At 38.8% G+C, this 23,838-nt stretch overlaps 1 protein-coding gene across 1 annotated transcript in view; it reads left to right on the top strand.

The window, feature by feature from the left end:
- The first annotated feature begins 389 nt into the window (after positions 1 to 389).
- The window catches only part of Camk4 (calcium/calmodulin dependent protein kinase IV), a 232,431-nt gene continuing 208,982 nt past the window's right edge, over positions 390 to 23,838 (top strand). The window contains exon 1 of the mRNA XM_046460434.2: positions 390 to 748. Within this exon, the coding sequence (XP_046316390.1) occupies positions 588 to 748 (161 nt within the window). The 5' untranslated portion in view covers positions 390 to 587. The remainder of the gene's footprint in view (positions 749 to 23,838) is intronic.

Here is a 23,838-nt window from a genome sequence, read left to right as displayed (position 1 = left end):
AGTTGCACCAACAATGACCAGGTTCCTTTCGCACCATCCGCTGGGTGCCCGCCACTCCCGCAGCTCTCAGCCCACTGCACGCGGTCTCCTTCCAGGCTGCCGGCTCCCGGATGCTCCCTGGTCCTTGTGCCTTCTCCAAGCTCCAGCATCCGGAGCCGCCCTAAGCTGGCACCGCGGCAGCCACAGCCTGGGCGGGAGAAAGGGAAAAGGGAGGGGGGCTGGAAAGGCTCGGCGAGCGGGAGGAGGGGAGGGGGGAGGGAAGGAGCGAAGGGGAGGGAATCTCTCTGCTCTGCGGTGCCTCCCCCCTCGTCTCTCCTGCTGGCGGTGACTCCGGGTTCCCTCTCCACACCCGCTCGCAGTGGCTCACCCCCTTCTCCGCCCACCCTTCCTCCGGAGCGCGCCGGAGGGGAGCCGCAGCCCGCGCGCGGCGGCGGCGGGGCCGGGAGGCGAAGGCGGTGGGTGTGTGCGTGTGTGTGAAGGACGCCACCTCTCTCTCGATCCTGCTTTCTCAGGCGGCGGGCGGCGGGGCTGCAAGCTCCGGCAGCGGCGGTGGCAGCAGCGGCGGCTTCCGGAGTCCCGCCGCGAAGATGCTCAAAGTCACGGTGCCCTCCTGCTCCTCCTCGTCCTGCTCTTCGGTCACCTCCAGTGTGGCCCCCGGGGCTGGGAGCGTCGTCTTGGATTACTGGATCGACGGTTCCAACAGGGATGCTCTGAGCAATTTCTTCGAGGTGGAGTCGGAGCTGGGACGGTAAGGCGGGGCGAGGCAGGTTCCCTGGACCAGGCGGAGCTCTGAGGCGCGGGCTAGGGCTGGGGACGCCTGCAGCGTGCACCGGGGTTGTCCCCCTCGCAGTGACTGCTTCCAAGGATGGGGGACTGGCCTCTCTGCCCTTCTATTTTTCGTTGCCTAGTTAGTGACTGGGAGGGAGCTAAGCTTTTCTCAGGTGCGGCTCAGATCTACCCTGGAGTGCCTAGGCCGGTGGAGTGGCTGGCATCAGCGGTACTCTCCCAAGCTCCCTGCTCGCCGCCGGCTGCCACTTCTCTTGGGTGACAGCTCTCACCGCACGTGGGCCCTGCTTTCCCAATTAATGTCTTTGCTCATGGCTATAGCTTGCTAGAGGGTCCTGTTTCTCTAGTTATTTGGGGGAGTGGGGATTGGAGGGTGCCCCTTATATCATGACAAAATTATTAAATTAGATGCCTCCTCTTTCGCCTTATCAAGCTCTCCAAAGCAAGTAGCACTAGGAATTAAACTTAAATACTAGCTTCCCTACAGAGTGTGCTCAGGAGTGAAAGGGGGAATGAATCATTTAAGAGAGTTAAAGGCAGAATAATGAAGTAGTGTGGCGTTAAAGAGGAAGCAGCACATGGAGTGCAGGCACTGTAATTAGTGAAGAGTTCTGCTGATTTATTTAAATTATGTATGTAAAAACCCATCTCCCTAGGGAAGCATAAAAGTCCCTCATCCCTTCCCTGGGGATCCAAACAGGTAGCAGATTTTCTTTGTGAATGATTCCATGTGTTCTAATATTTTTATCCATTGAATTTTTCTTTCCATCCTCCTTTTTTTTTCCTTCTTTCTTTTCTGTTGTCCATAGGTGAGGAGACTTGTTTTCAATACTCAGTTTAGATGCAGGGCCCTTTACTATACAGAATCTGAAGATGTAGTTTAAACTCTTGACAAATTGCAACTTCTTTGCAATTTTATTTTCCTTTCTCTTTTTGCTGGGAATATTTTAGCTAACAACTGTTTTAAAAATGTCATTAGAGGGCTGGGGATGTGGCTCAAGCGGTAGCGCGCTCGCCTGGCATGCGTGCGACCCGGGTTCGATCCTCAGCACCACATACAAACAAAGATGTTGTGTCTGCCGAGAACTAAAGAAAAAAAAATATTAAAAAATTCTCTCTCTCTCTCTCTCTCTCTCTCTCTAAAAAAAAAAAAAAAAAAAAAAAAAAAAATGTCATTAGAGACCAGAGTAGAATTCTGAATGTTGGTAGTTGGCCAGAAGGTATAATCGTCGCTGTCTTACCTGTCTCCAATTTGCTATTACTATTAAGACTCATTGAGAATGGGTGATATGTGAAAATGAAAAACTTCTGAATGAAAACTTAGGAGTTTGTTATGCTTAAAAATGTCTCAAAATACTTTAGCATTGGATAATGTTAACAAAACATCCATTTCTGGTCAAATTTTTCAGTGTCCATCTGAAGATCTGTTACATATAGATTGATATGAAACAACAGAAATAGGTTTGCAAGGTTCAAAACCTAATGATGTGTTGTGCTGCATAATTGTGTGTATACAATTGTGTGATGTGCTGTAGTACTGCAGTGTATACTTCTAATTAAGGGGATGGTTTACTTAAAATTGTTTACTTGGTGTTTTAGAAACTGACACATAGTTGAGGAAGTGCCTGATGATGCTACAGGGACTGTCCCAGCAGCAAACCTAACTGCCTTCAGAGTAACAACTTTGCCAGATGCTTCTAATCCATTCTGACTTACCATCAGTACAGCTTGTCTTTAGGAATAAGTTTTGCCATCAGGAAACTCGAGAAATTTCCTTTAATTTGAGGGATGGAAAAGTTAGAAAAAACAACAACAACAACTGTCAATTGTACATGCATATGGGATGGTAGACATCACAGGGAATGCCTAAGGAATTAAAAAAAAATTAAGTTTGGTGTTATGTTGCATAATTTTTGGGTGATAAGTCCAAACAAGTTTGCTCTTAAAAACTGATAGTATATTTTGCTCTTAAAAATCACAAAATTAAGATATTTAGGGGAAAAAAAAAGCTAAAACTTGTGAACTTCTCTGTTTTTTTCAATAGTAATGTGTAATTGTTTAGGTAAGTTTTCTGTAGATGGCAGCATTGATGAGTTACATGCTTACACTATTTGGTTAAGACTTTGAAAAATATAACTTCATGATACCACTTATTTTTTTTGAACAAAATATACCTGAAACCTACAGCAACTAGTATTCTGAATGTAATTATTAATAATTTATAACCAAAATTATCACTGTAGATATACGATAAATGATAAAAGCCCTCTTCCTTCCCATACTAGTGATCAAGTTGAATTTAGTTAATTGGTTTCAAGTCTTTACTCTCACATCTTGGGTCAAATCTGCTCACCAGTGGTGACTCTAAGGCCAAAACATTCAATTCATTAGTACACAGTTGTCATTAACATACTAAGAAAGCAGTGCTCTGGAGTTGTGTGGTACCACTCAAGAGTGGCAAGCTCCAGAGTGTAGACAAACTCTACAAGATTGAGTTAATTCATGATTTATTGGTTCCTCTGTTACAATTGTCTATTATAAATTAGTGACTACTGAATTCAAGAGGATTGGATTTATGACCATTGGGGGCCAACACATGCTGAGGATATTTAGAAACACCAGGAGAGCAAATTTCCAAGGTTAGACCCATCTAAAGCCCTGGATGGTGCTTGTGAAGGCAGCTGCTGGCAGCACTGATTCATATGTAGCCATTTAGAGCAGGGCAGATGCGTTAACTTTCACTATGGGGGTATGGATGTATGGGAATTATTTAAAAGTGTCAGGTGAACTAATTTCTCTAAAATCACATTTGAAATTCTGTATTACTTGCAAAGTTTGTCAAAAAGTTTCTAAAAATCATCATACACCAACAAATTCAATTCTACTCAAAAATATGGAATTGGTCGTGATCCCAGTTAGGGCTCCATATCCTAGACAGCAGTTGGTGTTTTGCCCAGTGATTTGAGAAATTGGCATTTTAAATGCTTTTCTAATGCACAAAGGAGCTTGCCTCTGGTTCAGATTCTGCCCAGTGGTTTGGCATAGGGAATGACAAGAATTGATTTGGCCAACTCTGTGGTGGGGATTTGGCTTTGGGCATCTAAACCCATATCCTGTTTTCAGGTATGTCCTACCTTTTGTTTCCTACCTTCTGTTGCAGCAGTTTGAGAGAACATTTATAACAAAGCCAGATGTACTTACAGATGCACAAATCCAAAAAAGAAATGAAGAATAATTAGGACAAAATAAAAAGATTTTCAATTATTTTATATATTTTTTTAAAATTTCCATTCCAGGGGCTTAGGTTGTAGCTCAGTGGTAGAGCACTTGCCTAGTATGTGTGAGGTACTGGGTTCCATCCTCAGCACCACATAAAAATAAATAAATAAAATAAAGATATTATGTCTATCTATAACTGAAAAAAAAAGTTAAATAAAATTTCCATTCCACTTACTATAGTTTCTTTAGGCTGGTGAACTTTAGTATCTGCCTCCCCAACCCAATTCACAATTAAAAGATACATCTATAGTGCAGCTTAACTCAAATATAATTATATAGGATTCAAGATAAGAACCAAGTAGATTTAGATAGTGAGGTGTATACATGTGTGTATGTTTGTGTGTGTGTATAAAACAGAATGATTTGATGATATAATACATATTCTTATTATCAACAGTGGACTCTAATATTTTCTATTCTATGCTGTTTGATTGTATTCTGTTTTATTAGAAAAATATTGGCTGAACTCATGTGATTTCACATCCCACTAATGGGTTGTGATTCAGTTGGAGAATTCTGTTTTAGGCCATAAATCTGTGCATGCCAGATTGAACTGTGAGGCAGAGTCCTTTTACAAATTGTCTTGCAGACCAGTTGACAGCATTGAATAGTGTCCATTTGGCACAACTCTGTAAGAGAAAAATTCTCATACTTTTGCCTCCGAGTCATTTTTGGGTTTCCCTTTCCAAGATTTTTTGAAAAACACTGGTGTCTCCTGAAGATCTATTCTACTAGGCAAGTAAGAATCTGGACTGGCTGAGGGCAAGGGGCTGCACCTGAAGCAGCTTCACTGTGGAGCGGAGGAACTCAGAGGCCTGAGAAGCAGGATGCTTCAGTAGAAATACATAACTGTGGCCCAAGTAACAGTCAGCAAAGGCCTCCTGTAAGGGAGCATGAAAAGTGTGTATTTTCAAAGAGAAGGGCTTCAATGGGTGCTCTTGGCTTGAATATCTGGTTGTCTTAAACAACAAATCATTTGTTTCTCACAGAGCTGGAGCTGAGAAGTTCAAGGTGCTAGCTGATTCATTTCCCCAGTGAGGGCAAGCCCTTTTCCTGTCTTGCAGGTGGCCACTTTCTTGCTGTGTTTTCAGAAGGTAGAGAGAGGAAGGCGGGCCGAGGAGAGGAACCAAGCTTTCAGGTGTCTCCTTCTAATCCATCGCATCATGAGGGCTCCAATCTCATGACTTCATCCTAAACATAATTACTTCCCCAAAATCCCAACCTCCATACCATCGTATTAGGGATTAGGGCTCCAGCATATGAATTTTGAGGGGACACAGTCAGTCCTCACCATGGCTGGTGAAGGATCAGATTCTTTCTTTTCCCTTCCCCCTTCTTCTTCAGCCCTCTACCTGGGTCATTCTCCTGGCTAATAATTCTCATGCCCCAGCTTTTACCCTTAGACTGTCCTTTAGGCCCCCACAGCCTATCTAGGGTATACTTCTGGCTACTGATCTTCTGCCACACATACTGCCTTTGAAGCTTACACCCTTTGGGGATGGTATGGTTTTTTATCTGACTTGGAATTAAAAATATACCTGTTCAGTCCCTGTCTTGTTCTTTGTGCATGATTCTTTTCTTAGGCAGTGGACATAAGGGCAAGGTGGGATTGCAAGTGGTAGAATAGAAACTGACACTGTGTGGGCTCTTTGCAAGAATACTGACTGTTAGCTTCCGGAAGGCAGAGTCTGTGGGTTTGGCTTATTCACTGTTGTATGTGCATTGTCTAGCATTGAGCATAGTACTTGGCAGGTGTTCAATAAATGATTTTAGGGAGAAATCCTCAATGGTAATAAAGTGGACTGGGCACAGAAGGTGTTCCTCTTTCCTCTCTTTTTTTGAAATGCTGGTGCCTATTGGTCTTGATGTTATGATCTCCATTCTTGTGACTCCGGAAAAGTGAAATATTGTAACCTATTTATCTTTTTCCTAAAACTTATGTGACCATGTCCCTCATCTCACTCAGCACTCTTCTCAGTGTGAGTATTGATAACCACCACCTCTGTAGCTCATAGGGACTGGAAATAATGCCATTTTTCTGTTGGCAGTATTCTGTGGTTCTGAAATGAAAGGAATTCAGTTTCACCTTCACTATCACTTTACCACAGGTGTGTCAGAATTAGGCATTAAATCAAGTTGAACTTAAAGTCATGAAATGCCTCCAAGCTATCCCAACCTCTAAAGTACTTGGAAATGCACTCTTTGTAAAGAGGCTTAAAGTCTATTAAGGACTGTATGATAGGATCACTGCTTTAAGAACACCCTATTTTTCCATGCTTAAATACTGTTACAAGGTTCAAAATAACTTCTGGTTTTGAAAAAAAAAAAAAAGACTTCTAAACTGTTCTGGAGAAATTGAGAGGGTGGGGGAGGGAGAATGCTAACCACAAAATAGCTTCAAAGAACTTTATTGTGAGCACTTAACCCTCAGACATAAATTTGTGGGTTGTGTGTTTGCAGAAATACGTTTGAGACAACTTACTGAGGGTTGACCGAGTAAACTCCTTCAACTACTAGTTGTTATTTGCTTGTTGATTATTTTTCTTCTTTCTTAAATATGCCTGAGAGGTAGTTTTTTATTTTTCTAAAACTCCCTCTTGGGAAAGCTAACATATCTAATAAAACCAATATTGATCTTTTAAAATTTCAAGGTCAGGTTTATCTGTGAAATATTAATATTTAATTGAGTCAAAGAACCATAACATTCAGGCCAAAGAATAACTTTCCATGAAGATCAGTGACAGCTAGAGTCAAGTTTTTACTCAGATCATATTAATCTTTACCTTAACTATCTTTTTATCTCTTTGTAGTACAGGATCATCTGAAGACTTCATAACTCCAATGGCTTAATTAGGAGGTTACGTCCAGATATTGAGGACATAGTGTTAGCACATAAAGGACACAGATCCTTCAATACAGTCCATTTTCTTCATTCTAATTGCAAGTGAAGGGCAAGAGTAGGTAAGGTAAAGTAGAGAAAGGTAAGGATTTTCCTTGGTTTTATCTTATCAATGGCAAAGGTCAAATGAGGAAAGGAGCAACGCCTAGAGAGGGTGATTCACCATGACAGGTCAAGGGTAATACGTGTAGACCTTTCTCTTTTCTCTTACAGTGGGGTCTCTCAGCCTAGGCATCATGGAAATTCAGGCCCAGATAATGCCTTGTGTGGGAGCTCTCCTGTGCATTATAGGATGTTTAGCCATGTCTCTGGCTGCTAGCCCCTAGATACCAACAGCAACCTTCCTCTCAAGTATGAACATTACAGAGTCTCTGGATATGGTCAAATGTAGTCTCCTTGCCCTACTGACATCCATTATCTTAGAAGCTTGAAGCTAGTCTTTTTCATGACTTTCTTTCAGCTGTATAGACAGTGAACAAAGATTAAGTGCATTTGCTGGATATCTGCTGCAACCAAATATTTCTCCCATTTCTGTATATAACACCAAGATTTCTGTCATAGGTACATACAATCTGTGCTGTAACTTGCTTAATGTTTTGTTTAAATAACTTTATCTTTATTAACCTAAATTTACTTAGAACAAATGCTTATTTCACTAAATTGAAAACCATAAATAAAACCAAATTGAATATTCATAAATAGAAGCAAATTATAAAAATAAATCACAATGAAAGCATAACATTAATATTAAATTGTAGCTAGAAATGTTTGTCTACTGAAGGCTGCAAGCCTGAGGATTGTTCTCTTTGTTAAGAACAGAGATTAACAAAGATTAGCAGGGTTAAAACCATAGTAGTACAAATTGAGGTTTTCTTCCTGATATAATCAGAATGACTGAAAAATAATTGAAAGAAGAAGGATGTTCTCATTTTTGACTTTGAGCCACCTAAAGTCCACATCTTTACAGATATGACCTTTTGAATAATTATGACCTAGACTGTGTCTGTTGGCAGTATGTGTGTTGTTCAGTGGAGGCCAGAGTATGAATGAATATGATGAATAAAACACTATTTGGCCTCCACATGCATAGTTTACTGATAATAAGTCATCAGCAATACATCTAATAATACAAGATAAATAAGTAGGCAAATAAATAAAAATCATTTTTCTAGATGACTTGCTATATTTAATAGGTACACTAAAATTGTGCTAAGAGCAGGGATTTGGAAATTTCTAATAGATGTGTAGTTAATTTTGTATTTCTGTTGCATGAGGCTCCATGCTGAAGATTCCATAGACTTGCTGTCTGCGTAAAAGAGTGTGGTTCAACTAGGCTTGTTCATGTGTACAGACAGTGATGCTTGTTTGCTGTCTTTGCTGCTCATGCTGTGTTTCAGGATGAACCTAGTTTTCTTACACGTAGAATGAAAGAATCTACGTTTTTTTTTTGCAGACCCTTTTCAGAAGGTTAAGAAAAAGTTAAATTGTTTTACTTTGAAAACATTTACCATTTAGAGCCAAGGAGGTTGCTGTTTTGAGTTTAGCATCAATGTGGAAACAAATGCAACTTTGATTTCATGTTTCTTAATGTTCATTCTTATTTTACAAGTGGATGATTAAGTAATTATACACCATAAACAAAGGAACCAAAGTGAACCATATTATGGGTATACTGTCTCTACACACACATTGGGGTATATTCTGAAAGCAGAGCTCATTTACATTTTGCTTCCAAATCTTTTTGTGTAACAGGGATTCAGATTTTATATATATATATATATATATATATATATATATATACACACACACACACACACACATACACACACATATATGTAAATATATATAACATAAATATTTTATGTATATATATGTGTATATATATGTGTATATGTCATTTTTAATGACAGGATTGTATATATTTGAAGTAAATGTATCTTATTTTTGTTAATTTTATTTATGACAAGAATTGTCAATATGAGAATGTGTATCTTTTATGCAACCAACTTAATAAAGAAGTTGAAAGAAAACAAAAACTAATATGAGACAGAGAAATAAGAACCACAGCAGTCTTTTCAGCAGAGTGATAGTTCCATCTGAGAGGATTGAGGTATCTTCATGGGAGAGTGCTGGACCTTGAAATATGCCAGGATTTTAATAGCTATAACTCTGGTAAAAGTAGTAAAATAACAGAAAAATATAAGACATACATTTTGTTTTGCAAAATTTACAAGGCACGATCCCTGCAATGGCAGATAAGTTGGAAGGGTAAGTTGCTATCAGACCAAAGAGGGCCCGTAATGAAGAAAAAGTGACCCAGTAACTTTGTCAACTGAAAACTGAACACCCAGAGAAAGAGGAATGAAACATTATGAGAAGCCATGGTGTATGACTGATCCAGCTACTCAGGAGGCCGAGGCAGGAAGATTGCAAGTTCAAGGCCAGCCTGAGCAACATAATGAACACTTGTCTAAAATATATATATTTAATAATAACTTATGTAATTACATATGAAATTATATTTACACCCAGAAGCAAAAGATGGCTACAGAAGCAGCATCTGGATCTTCAGCTGAGTTTGTCAGAACTTGTTACTAACCAATAATTAAAATAAAACATGGGAGTGGGTAAGAGAAAACTTATGTTGGTTTAAAAAAAATAAAGGGTGGGGGGGAAGAACTCTTACAAATCCCATGACTGACTAGATAAGAAGGAAGAAGTGTTGTTGGATTGAGATCTGTTACTTAGACCAGGAAAAGAGATAGGTAAACATTTAATATTGTGGATAATACTTGTGTTCAAAAGCATTTTACTGGATGATTACTGGATTAAATAATGATAAGTGGGAACCAAATAAACTTCTTTACTTACATATAAATGCTATTTTACTTTATGAAAATGACTTTAAATCAGATAAATGGATAAAAGTGTGAATAGAAAAGAAATCCCATTACAAGGTGTGTCTTTGTGCAGAAAGGGGAAGTGGGTACATATGTGTAGTTGTTTTGCATTTTAAAGTTACCTGATGAAAAGTTTTGATAAAAACTTTTGCCATTGCAACCAAAAAAGTCACATAGAGGAAAACAGAAAAAGAGTAAAGAAATACAGATTCTGCATCAAGTGGAGGTTTAAATGAATTTTTGGTTCAGTAACAAAGATGAGTGGTCAGAAATCTGGTATGGAAGTGAGGAGAGAAGAGGGGTTCTTTGTTTGCCTCAACTTCAATTTTAATTAATTAACTTACTTCATGGAAAATTTTGCTCACCGCCTACTTAGGAGGCTGAAGGCATCAGCCTGATGTGTGTTTGTGAGCTGTGCTTGGAGAATTGTGGGCACTAGTGCAGGATGTGAAGTTTCACCTTGTTAACAAGTGCATCATCACCACCTACTGTTGAGTCACACTTCAGGGTGACATTATTGAAAAACCCACCAGGGACAAAGGTATTCCCTAAAAACAAAACAAAACAAAAGAGAGTGGGTTGGACTTGAGACTACCCTCTGAATGGCATGTTCTATGGAAAAGATAACAGATATGACATGTTCACTCTTTGTTTAGAATAAATTTTCTTTGACTTATGACAATAGACAGAATTGGCTAATATCACATGTCAGACATAAAAGAGAAGGGGATAGCAAATCTGTAGTTATATTCCCACATTTATTTTTACCTACAATGCAGTATATGAATGATTTCTTCTTACTTCAAATCCTATGTATTGTTCAATAGAGATATTTGCTCACATTTTATCCTTTATTGCTCAGATTCTTCCAATTGTGGCTTGGTCTGCCTCACTTGTCATACAGTCTTTTTTTTTTTTTGTCATACCATCTTATGGGGACAGTTAGTGACTACTTTAACTTAGTAACGAACTACTTTCCATTTGGGATTCTAATAGACATGCAAAGTTGTCATTTAATTGTGACAACTGGTCCAAATTCATTCTTTAGCAAGATGTAACTATTATGTTACCCATCCATTCTAGTGGATCCTATATATTTTTTCAAAGCTCCCGGCCAAGACAACCACTGAGAAAATAAGACTGCTATTAAATGAAATTCAAAATATACAATTCAATAAGTCAGTCTTGCCTGAAGTGTTCAGTCATAACAGGCCTCTGGGTATTTCTTTAGTGAGAGGAATTGTTTTTAGTGGCAGTGGCTCTTTTAGAACTCTAGGTCCTTCTCCTTTTTCCTTTAACGTTAGTGTGTGTGTAAGCTAATAAAAATGTTCATTGAGATAAACGTGTGAGCTCTCCTGAGAGCAACCTATAGCTAAAGGTGAACTAAAAACATGATAAACAAAGCTTGTCATGTATACCACAGTAGTGAAGGGGAAACCCTAGGACATGATCAGGATAATGTCCAACAAACCAACACACAGCTTTAAGCTATTGAGATGCAAGAAATGGAAGTGAAATGTCAGGACTGAGTCAAGGGCAGTAGAGGAGCATTTGGCAGGGTCTGTTCTGAGCCAGGTGAGTGCGGCAGAGCACTGGTCCTGGCTTCAGCTGGCAGGTGGTGGGGGCAGGTAGTCCTCAAGGGTGGAGGGGAGTAGTCCTCAAGGAGGACTCTTGGGCAAGGCAGTCACCTGGGTGGCTCTGAGGCTGGAGCACCAAGAAGATCATTCTGGACAGTTGAATCAGTGGAAGTAAGAGAAGCACTGCTGATCAAGACAGAGGCTAAGAAAGGAACATTGCTATCTGGTGGCTGTGCCTCTTTGGGCATAGAACTGAACCTCACTCAGCCTCATTCTTAAAATGAAGACTAGGAGTATGTCACTTTCAGCATTGCTAGGACAATTAAATGAGATCACATATGTAAAACAAAGCTTAGCTCTGTACCTGGCATATGCACTTAATATCATTCACAGGCCACAAAGTGGGAAGTAGGGAATAATGGTTCTAAATCGGGTATGGGCAGAATTAATGTCTTACTTAGTCTGGTTTATAGAGCCCTTTTAGCAAACTAAGCTGTTCTCGCCAGCCAACCTTACCTACTATCATTTCTCTTCCAGATCACCATCATGCAGTAGTAACCAGGAACTTGGAATGGTTCTACTGCCTTAAAGTGTACTTCTATTTATTTCAATAATACTACACGATCTTTATCACTACCATTTTACAGAAGAGTAATCTCAGATTTAGAATGAATGGTGAAGCAGGTTGTTCATGCTGTGAAGAAATGGATCCCGTATGATCCTCTTACCTCTATGGCATTGTGCACAAAACCCTCTTAGTCTGAAACGCACTTTTGCTAATCCTCACAAGAGTCATCGTACCCACCCAGGTAGAAAGCTTCTACCACTTCTGTTCACTTATCTCATTTCATAAATGCCCAATTCTAATGTTCGTGGTCTTATGGTAAATGACTTGTGACCTTCACCACCAAATCATCTGCTCCTTGGACAAAGGAGCTCCATATCTTACCTATCTTTTATCTCCATACCCAGCTCATTCTTCAGCACATAGGTGTTTGTGGAATGCTGGGTGCTGTGATGCATGCCTGTAATCTCAGCAACTCAGAAGACAGAGGCAGGAGGATCACACATTTGAGGCCAGCCTCATCAATTTAGGGAGACCCTCAGCAACTTAGCAAGAACTTGTCTCAAAATCAATTTTTTTAAAAAGGAAGTGTTTGTGGAATATCTTGTGAAAACCCCCAAAATACAAGAATTAGGCAAACAGCTGCAGGAACAGGCAGGAGATTAAATCTCTTTCTCCAGGATGTTTTCCCTACAGCAACCCCCAGCGAATCACATCCAGAAATTACTTTTTCGATACCCGTCTCCCTTTCAAGAGTGTAAGCCACTGAGCATCCAGTCTCTGCCTCCTTATTCACTGCTATGTCCGCAGCACCTAACACAATGCCTAGCATTAAATATTTGTTGAGTCCTGAATCAGTTACACAAATAGGATTTTTACAATTAAGTTTTCTTAGAATGCAAGGGTCTCTGATTTTTATCTGTGTCTGTATCACTGTCTTAAGGGCCCCTGTCTTTGAAATACTGGTGGGTTATGTTTTTGTTTTTGCAGTACTAGGATCTGAGCCCAGGGCCTCATACATGGTAGGCAAGTGTTCTACCTCTGAGTTACATCTGTGGCTAGAATTATTGGAATAGGGTGCCTTCTGTGATTAGGTCTACCTCTAAGTTCCCTTCTAGGCACAAGATCTGCTTTCTTCCAGTTGAATTCTCTTTACTTGTATTCAGGAGACAGGGCAGCTTCTGGAGTAGGTACTTTTCTAAGCTCCAAAGGCTTTGTAATTGTGTTAGAAGGTAACTGTAGTTGTGTTGAATACTTTTTGTTCTTATTCTGTGCTTTTTAAATGCCTCCCCTTTTTTTTAAGTGGGTAGATTCTCCTTATTTATTAGTACATATTAATGATATGAAATAATGGGTTTAATTTAAAATATTTATATATGCATATAATCTATTTTGATCATTTCCAACCCCTCTCCCTCTGTCTTCCCTTCTCCTGCCCCCCGACCTCCTACCCCTTCTCTAAGAGTCTTCCTTTTACTTTCATGTCATGTTTCTCCCCCCCGTAGTTTATGCACATGAGAAGAAACATGTCAGACTTGTCTTTCTGAGTCTGGCTTATTTCACTTAACATGACGATCTCCAGTTCTATCCATTTTCCTGCAAATGACATGATTTTGATTTTCTTTATAGTGTTTCACCTTTTTTTTTTTTTTTAAAAGTATTTATTGCTAAATTTGCTCATCTCCACTTCCTTTCGAGGACCCTACAAATGCTGGTAATAATTGTGGATATATAGGGTAGAATGTAGCAAGAAGGTATCATTGCCTGTTTTCCCTACCCCTTTCAATTTTGTTTTGAAGTGAATTATTCTTAAAAATCTTGACTCACGATCTGTTTGTTACTATGTAATCAATTAACAATGTCCTGTCACATGGCCCTGTAGCACATGCCCTGCTTTTACCACAGGAAGAGAAATAGTGGTTAAGGAGAGGGTCATGAAGGAGGTCAGAGCATAGTTTGCTCTGTGCCTATCTTTATTTGGGGATAGTGTTCAAAAGCCATTTACTGAGTCCTCAGCTCAAAAGCACCTCTCTCTCATCTTCTGATTTTTTTCTTTATCCCACCAGAGCCTAAGTCCCTTTTATTTTCTGTGTGTCTCCCCTTATTATGGACTGAATGTTTATATCCCTTCAGAATTGACATGTGGAAGCCCAAACCCTGAATGCAATGACATTTGGAAATGAGCCTTTAGGAGGTAGTTAGGGTTAGATGAGGTGATAAGAGTGGGCCCTCAGGATGGGAATAGTACCTTGTAAGAAGAGGCACCAGCAAGCTGTCCCTGCCATGTGAGGACATGGTGAGAAGGCAGCCATCTGCAAGCTGAGAAGAGAGCCCTCACCAGAGCCATGTGGCGCTCCAGCTCGGACCTCCAGCTTCCAGAACTGTGCGAGGTAATGTCTGTAGTGTAAGCCACCCAGTCTGTGGCGTTTGTTATGGCAGCCTGCGCAGACTGTGATACTTCTGCTCCTTTTTCCTTTTGGTACCTATTTGTCTCAGAGTTCTAGAAAAGTGATCTGTTCTCCTTCCTAGATGCACGCCATTGTCTTTCTCCCAGGTGTTGGGGAATGGAGATCAGAGACCCTCTTCACAAGGAATGCAGCCTCTGTGTTTTCTTTATCAAAGGATGACTGGGGCTGGCTCTGCATTTTGTTGCTCTTTTTTTTTTTTAAATGAGAGTAGGACTGTCTCCTACACTGCATCCTGCTGGATACTAGACTGGGGCAATTCTGCGGCCATATCCTCTCTTCCTCTCCTCAGCCTTCCAGGCACTCACACCTTGGTGCCCTACTGCGTATCCGTACCTGTCTGCTTTCCAAGTGTCAGTGCCTGCCAGCTCCTGGTACATTATTTCCTCAGCAGCTGGCACGGGATTTTTCTGTTGCCAACTAGAAGCTCAGCTATTAAAAAATAAAACTTGGCACATGGTGAGTATCATATGTTTCCATCAGGACCTGGATCTGCATTCTGGCACAGCTCACATGATCACTTTGGGCACCTCTCTCAGGACAGAACCCAATGTTCCTTTGGGTCCCTGACCACATTTTCATCCACTTATTCCAAATGTAATTTCCAACATTGAAAGACATGGGATGCTTATGATAACTTGATGGTTAGTTTACCAATGTTTTTCTTGATGCAGTTGAACTCTTCGACCCATCAGTGTTTCTTCGACACTAGGTTGTCATCTCTTACTGTTAGTGTCAGTTTTGTATCTTGAATTGTAAACTTCCAAGAATAAGGTTCATATTTCTCAAATTGATGAACAGCTAGCACATAACACTGCAAGAGGGTGTTTGTTGAATGACTTTTTATGAACACGAGGAAATCCAAGGGAAGAGATGTTGATTGTGGGGATAGTTAAACATTAAAACAAATTAAATGAATACTTTTAAGTTAAAAAAATCTGCAGCCGAGTGCCAATTCAGCCACTTATGAACTGTTTCATTTCAGGCAAGTTTTCAATGAGTCTCAGTTTCTTCATATGTAAGAGGAGGTAAAATTGGATGAGGTTAGTGCACACATTATACATAGTAGTGTGCATTAGATATCATTGGTTTAATTCTGGAATGGCTGCTGTAAAGGTGGAGGGTTTGTATGTAATGAGATAGCCAAATCTCTCAGAAATGTCTTTAGATGCCCAGGTTCTATAACTGTGTTGGCAGCAGGGTTCACTAATTTTCTGCTGTTGCTTGCAATTTCCAAGCAAGCTCTCTGAGCTCCAAGTTTCCCCTTCCCCAGAGGAAGCACACTGTGCAATTTTTGTAAATATTTGACCACTGTTCCTTGTCTTTCACATATTGAAAAAAATGTATAGTATATCCTTAAGATTTTCCATATCTGTTAATAAAAAAGGTACAGTTTATGGTTTAAAACAATTGCCATACATTTTTCTTTCTATATGAATTTTACAGCTTCTTTACTTCTAAGAAGAATGTTAAAATTATAAAATATTATTTTTTGTTTTGCTCTGAGATCTTATTTGTACTAAATTTTTTCCATAGCTACATTAATCTTTTTATACAGAATAATGCATTCTTCATTGGCAAGTTAAATAACTAGACCTAGGATTACTCATTGTAGCCTGCCTGTGATTCAGAAATGAAGAATAGTTAGTTCTCATGCTTTTTTCACAGGATTACTACAAAGATTGAAAATATCAATTGTGGCTGTATTTATTAAGCAAAAAGTCTGTGTGTATAATGAATTTTTCACTTGAATGATTTTTTTTTTTTTTTTTTTTTTTTTTTACTGTCAACTAAACACCAGACTTCATTTGGATTTCCCATTTTTCCGTTAATGCCCACTTCTCTTCCAGGGTCCAATTTAAGCAATCACATTGCATTTAGTTGCCATGTCTCCCTTGGTCTGTGGCAGTGTCTCAGTCCTTTCTTGTTTTGTTTGTGACCTTGAGCAATGCTAGCCAAGTTTCCTGCACAATATTTCCCACTTTGGATTGTCTGTTGTTTTTTATACTTGCCTGGAGTAATAAGTTTTTGCAAAGACAAGAAGTGGAGTGTCCTCCTTGTGGTACCATATCAGAGGAGACTTGATACCAAATGAATTTCCATTTAGTTAACCTTCCACACTGGCTAGTTTCTCCATGTATAGTTACTTTATCCCTTTCTTTATTCTACTTAATCTTTGGAAATGGGAATTTAGTTTGGCCCACTTTTGGAAGTGGAGAGAGTTAAACTCTATCTGCCAAAGATGGGGATATCTACATATGATTCCTCTGTAAGGAAGATTTGTGAAATATTATTCTATTATTAATAAATTCTTTTTAATACCAATATATTCCATTTATTAGTCAACATGGAATAGTCAATCATCTTGTTTTACATACATTTCCTTCACAGCAACACACTGACAAAGTCAATGCCTCCATTGTATAGGTAAGGAAACTAATAATGCCTAAAATAATTGTTCAAAGTAAAAAATTATGATGTCAACCTCTTATACTAGTTACAGTTCATCCAGTAGTATGCTGGAAGCACTTTGTACTAATTTATAAGAGCTGACTTAAATTTTTAGGAATTCTAGAAGCCATGGTTAAACAGTCATGATTAAAAATTAAACTATAAATAACAAATTATATTAAAAATGAAAGTAGTTAATTATTCAGAATTCATTTCTTAAATATTTCATTTTAGTTTACTCTTTATATTATTTCCTCTGTGTGTATGTGTGTATGTGTGTGTGTGTGTGTGTGCAATGTATATAGTGGGGATGCAATATATACTACACAAGAGTGTGTAGAGTAGCATGTCTCCCCAACTATGCATTCAGTATCAGTAATAAATTTTTATACACGTACAACATAATTGAATGTTTTAAGTTATTTTCCTTAAAAAATCTTGTACAAAATATATTACTACCAATAAATCACGCAATTGGTCATAAACTAAAGGGCCAGAAGCTTTGAGTCTGGTAGGAAAACCTGTCCCTGAAATATTCTACTTAGACAATGGAGTGCATTGGAGATGATATTTTAAGGGGAGGGCAAAATCAGAAATTCTGTTTTGTCTTGATGGAAATAGATCAACTCTAGGCAATCACCAGTCTCTGTATGAGTGGTGCAATTTATGGCAGGAACAGCCCAGCCCCTGGGCTATTGCAACTCTTCATTGGAAAGCCGGGGAACTTTGATGCAGGTGAGGTATTTAAAACTGACTCCAGCTTCCACTTCCCCCTAAACAAGGCCACAACAAAATCTGCTCTTCTACATGTGTAGCCCATCTCAGTAAAAGTTCCTACCACCACTTATCTTGGCTACCTAGAATGATTGGAGGCACTCTAGTGTTCTCCTTTACTCACTAATAAGACATACCTTCAGCTTAACAAGTGTATGATATAGAGCAAGTCCCTTATCCTGACTACCCTTGGAAGAGGTATAATAATCACATAGAGGTCTTATGAAGATTCAGTGAAATCATACATTATAAAGTTCTTGGTGTAGTGCTCAATACATTGCACAATCAAATAAAGATTAATAGGAATGATTTCTGTCTCTTAAATATATTTGAAATGTGTCCCATCCTCTACATGGCCTTTGGTCCTTTTAGTTGAACTTATTTGGAGCTCTTTTCTAGATTATGGCATTGGTATCTTAAATCTTGTCTCTACTCCCATCCACTTCCCACTCTGCTTGCAAGATGACCTTCCTGAGGCCAAGTCTGATTATGTCATATTTCTGCTGTCTTCAATCCTATTTAGAGTGTGGAAGTCCTTTGAACAGGTAGCAGGTCTTTTCAGAACAGTTCCTCTTGCTCTTCCATTCTTACATCTACATTCTCACCTTGGGCTCCAGCCTTACCTGTTATTTTTCCTCACCAAGAATGTGTCATGCAGTTCCAGGTCAGAGCGTGGCTCCTCCTCTGTCCCCTTCTTCATACTGTACCACTCGCTCTGCACCCCTCCTTGTCTATTTGTAAACACCTTTTCCTTCCTTGGTATAGAACATGTGACATCTCAGGGAAGCCCTGCTGGACTCAGAGGCAGCTAAACTTACATCTGCCTCTGCTGTCTGGGGCACTGCTGCAGGACCTGTTTGCCAGTGTGTCTGGATGGGGAACTCTTCTAGGATCTTTTGATTCCCATGTGCCTTGACAGTTCCTAGTAGATGTTAAAGAGAAATTTTATTTAATGACAGTTATTAAAACATGATTGGACTGACTTTATTTAGGACCACTGGGATAAGTACAGGGACCACAGCAATGGGGTCTTGCTGTGAAGAAGAGAAATTTGGCTGAACTTCATATGCAGTTGAGCAAGTTAGAATTTGTACCCAAGAAGCAGGGACAGTAGACAGAAAGTTATTAAGAGGGAATATTAGGGATGAGGGGGATTTTGGCTAAACCAGTCTGGCAGGACTGTTGCTGAAGTCAGCAAGGGTAATCAGACATAACATGGAGAACAGTGGAGGAGGGTGAACCAAGCAGATATTAAGGATGATTGGAAATTGAGGGTGGAATTTTTGGTAAACTAAGCAAAAATCTGTATTTACAAGGAAGTACACAAGTGGACCTAGGGGAAGGTTTGAGAACCTGACTAAAGTTTGGCCAATTGAAGAATCTTTGTCACAAAGGGTGAAATCATACATTATGAAGTTCTTGGTGTAGTGTGTTCTCTCTCTCTCTCTCTCTCTCTCTCTTAGTTGTAGATGGACATAACAACTTTATTTATTTTTGTATGTGGTGCTGAATATCAAACCCAGTTCCTCATGTGTGCTAGGCAAGTGCTCTACCACTGAGCCACAATCCTAGCCCACAAAGGGTATATATTTAAAATGTGAAGTACCTGCTAGGAAATAGGTAATATCATGACAGTTATTAACCTAACTGGAAATTTTGCTGTGAAGTACCTGCTAGGAAATAGGTAATATCATGACAGTTATTAACCTAACTGGAAATTTTGCTGTCCCTATTCTCCTTTCAAAGAGGATAAAGCAAGATTCAGACAAATATCTGGGAAAGAAGCATAGACAATGGTTTTCTTCTGTGCTCAAAAACTTCTTGAAGTAGGTTAAGCCTCAAATTTAAAATCTCCGAAGGTGTCAAGACTGTACCTTGTTCCTGTATCCACATGTTGGACAAGCCATATGTCCTCATCCTTATTAGGGTTCTCACTTAAGAGTTTTCAGGAGCTGAGAGCTGAGCAGAACCTGAGACATCACCCTGTGCAGTGTTTTATTAGACTAGTGAAGAAACTAAAGCAGAGAAAGGTTGTGCATCTTTCCTAGCACTCGAAAGCCAGTTGGGAGCAAAACAGGGGACCAGAACCATGGTCTTTTGCACTTGGACTCTGTGACATACCTCCTCTTCTCACGAGTGCCATTTTCAGAAACCTGGGTTTGAGCCAGTCCCGGTTCTTCCTCCTACAGCTTTCCTGAATTATTTCAGAACGCAAGATTTCTTATCTCCAAGAAGCTGTTACAGATTCTACATTTAATCTTACACTATTTTATATCTTGGGTATTGTGTTTACATCTGGGGGAGCAGAGGATATAGCCTTAAAAATTAATATGTAACAAAAAATATTAAACATTTTACCCTTGACTTCTTTCTCATTTGGACAGTGCTCACCTTATAAAAAACCTTTGTCTCATGTGTGTTGAAATTACATCTAAGAATCCTGGTCTGCTTGTTACTTCTCATTCTGTTCCTATCTGTGAGTGACTTGGGAGTCGAGGTACTCATTCTTATACAACTTATTAAAGAAATATCAAATATGCAAATGTCTTACCCATTTTTAAAAGCCTACCTAAATTAAACTAAACATCAAATAAGTCTCCTTTTCATTGTTCTTCCTGACTCTAGGAAAATTGAATGTTTGAGCAAGTAGATTGATTAATATATTATTACAATATTTAGTACAACATAACTAGAAAAATCACACAAGGTAGTACTTTCATGGACGGGCCTTGCACATGTAATGAGACCAAGATTATTTTCTTATAGCTGGGGACACTTTGATTCTCCAACTATATTATTTATAAGAGAAATATATTGTTTATATTTATTCTTAAGCTCAATTAAGTCTGCCAGCATCTGACTTGCATTAAGTATATACTCTTTTTCTTCCTGATTATAGCAATAGTAAAGTTTTAAGTTACTTTAACTGATAAGATAAATTGTTTTTATTTATTATTGATAAAAATGGCAGAAGTTTCCATTATCAATAACAGGAAAAATCACAATGTCATTTTTATTTTGTTTGCATGTCTGTATCTAAACTTGTGCCTAAAGAATGCAAGTTCTAATATATACATTATAGCATATAATATAAATAGCCCTCTCTTTTTTCCTCCCCTGGCTTACCTCATCTGACATAAGTCAATACTACCATATTGTATTTCTTTCAAAAAACTTCTACTTTGTTTTCTTCTGTCTGGTTGTTTTGCTCATAATTTCATTATAAAGTGGCAGTTGAGTTCTACTTGGTTTCCACTTTTCAAATTAATTCTCCAACATAATTTCTTAAACCTCTCCACTGTCTGTGAATCTATCAATAATCAATACTCCCTTTTTAAAAGTGATAGGATGGCTGTGCCCTGTGTGCCATGGAAGGCTGAGCACTCAGGGACAATGTTTACTGTCATAAATGAAACCTACACAGATCTCGTTGAGTGTGTGCATCATAATCATGTGAATAGTTTTCAGTTTCAGGAGTGAATGGTTCTCACCAGTAACTACAATTTGTAGAAAAGAACTGGTCTTCAGTCAAAGTATGTTTGTATTTTTATTCTTCTGTATCTATAACAAGCATCAATAATAATCCTGTGACCATGTATATCAGGTATTTTTTTTAAGTTAGAACATTATAGTTACACTTAATCGTTGGATTCATTTTAACAAAATTATACATGGATGGAATTTCATTTACTCCATTTCAGTCTCCGTCTTCCTCCCTTTTTCTCGTCTCCTCCCTTCCCCTATTCTTCCTCTAATGATTTATTTATTTATTTTTGATTAGTGCTTCATACATATACATAAAGGTGGAATTAACTGTGGTATATTTATATATGCACATAGTGTGATTTTGTAAATTCACCCTGCATTTCCTCCCCTTTCCTGTTTCTACTCCCTTCCCCTCAATCTCCTTCTCCTATTCCACTAATATTCCGTATATTTTCATGACATTTGGTCCCCTTTCCTTTTCCCTTATTTTGCTCTGGCTTCTGCCTATGAGAGTTAAACATTCAATCCCTTGATTTTCTGAGTCTGGATTATTACATTGAGCATGGCGATCTCTGGTTCCATTCATTTGCCAGCAAATGCCATAATTTCATTCTTCTTTGTGACTGAGTAAAACTCCATTGTGTTCATATACCACATTTCTTAATCCATTCATCTATTGATAAGCACCTGGCCTGGTTCCATAACTTGGCTATTGTGAATTGTGTATAGTACAGCAGGGTTTTTTAACTATGATCCATAAACCTCTGTGCCTAGATTAAGTTTTATGTTGGTGGAAGCATTTTTCTGAGAAGAGTGACCACAGTGCTCATCAAATTCTCTAAGATGTTAAAAAGTGCTGATATTTGAGATTCATCAATATACACATTTTCTTACAAGAATAGCTGGGGAGCTCGAGGCCTGTGTTGACTAACTCATTTAGCAAACTTTTTATTTCCCTCTTCTGGGGCTCTTCCCAGTCCATCTATCCCAAGAAGTGCTTTCTATATTCATATACTCCTATTTTTTGACCTCTTCTTTATTCCCTTTGTTGGTCAGGATGTCTTATGTGCAAATGTCAGTTAGAAAATATGTACAGAGGCATCAAAAGAAATCCAGCTCAAGTCTGGGGTTGTGGCTCAATGGAAAAGTACTTGCCTAGCATGTGTGAGGCACTGGGTTTGATCCTCAGCACCACATAAAAAATAAATTAAATAAAGGTACTGTGTCAATCTACAACTAAAGAAAAATAGGAAGAAACTCAGCTCAGATCACCTTAAACAATGGAATAGATTTACTGGCTCATTTAAGTGAAGTCCAGAGGTTGTTCCGGTTTTGTGTGGGGTTTGTCACAGAGTACAGTTTTAGTTTTCTGCCCTTTTTTGTCCTAAGTGCATGGGCTTTGTCCTTGTACCACTTTTCTCTATGGTAGCAAAATATAGCAGTTTGAGTGCTAATACTGGCAATCAACCATCACATCCAGGACAGTAGGTGTTATCTACTTTTAGGACTTTGGTAGTCCCAACTTTTATGTGGGTATGTTTGACTATTGATAGGCAAGATGCTGAGCAGTAACAATATTTATTAATACCTTGAATTAAGTGAGTCTGGACACATAGCTCATGCTATCTGAATAAATTGTGCTGTGGAAGACAGGATGTAAGATAGGAATTTATGGTGTTTCTTAAAGAGAGTTATATGATATATTAGTTCCTTGGCCTAAGTAGATATGTTTAGATAAATAAATGATTATTAAGTCTTGGGTTAATGATCTTCCTGTTTGCTCAGAATCATCACTTTTCCTTGGCAGAAATTAAATTGTCACAGCTTAAAAATATCAGCTGCTTCTTTGGAAGTTTTCTCAAGGTGGGTAATTAGTCAGGGAGATAAGCAGGACCTCTGATCTGAGCCTCACAATTCTCGTCTTACTGCTTTTTCTGTTTTAATGTGATAGACTATAACTTTGTTCCACTTAAGAAATTATTTAAATCCAGAGAAAATGAGACAGAACAGGTTGAGTTAGTGAAAGTGAGTCTGGTCTGGCTTGTTTTGTTTTGTATTATTCTCACAATATCCAGCACATTGCTTTACTCTCCATGGAGTTTAGCAGTGTGTTGTGCTTGACACTTAGAAGAGATAAATATTTCCTCTGAACTCTGTTCAATCCCTTCTTGTAATTACATATTATAGGATCAAAAAGAGCTCTCCTATACCTGGTAGTACTAGAGTCCTGGCCAAAGACTATGAGCAGTAATCTAGTTGTGCACAGATCCATTTTCCTGGAAGGGAAACCAATGTGGTTGTCACCAGTAACCCCCCAACCTCCAACCTGGCCAGCTGTATTTGGATTACTGCCAAATCCTCCCAGCTAGTTTTTCCTTTTGGGAGACCACTGTAACGTGTCTGTGTGGGTGTTGTGCCCATGGGTTTGAAAAACAAGTCAAACTTTAAAATTTGTTGCAATTGGGCAGGTACTGGTTGAATCTGAGGAGATTTGGTTTCTTGTTTCTTTCCTTATCATACATGAATAACAAGCCTTTGTTCAATGAGTTAGGATAAATACCAATTTTGTAAAACCTAAAAGTTTTCTCATCCCAAGAACAGAATGAGCATGAAATCATCCTCTCTACTTGAGACAATGATCTGAAAACTATAAAGG

Source organism: Marmota monax, unplaced genomic scaffold, assembly GCF_021218885.2.
Source record: "Marmota monax isolate L192 unplaced genomic scaffold, Marmota_monax_Labrador192_F-V1.1 WCK01_AAM20220418_F8-fsc00006, whole genome shotgun sequence".
NCBI classification, from domain to species: Eukaryota; Metazoa; Chordata; class Mammalia; order Rodentia; family Sciuridae; genus Marmota; species Marmota monax.
This window is presented reverse-complemented; position numbering and strand designations above follow the sequence as displayed.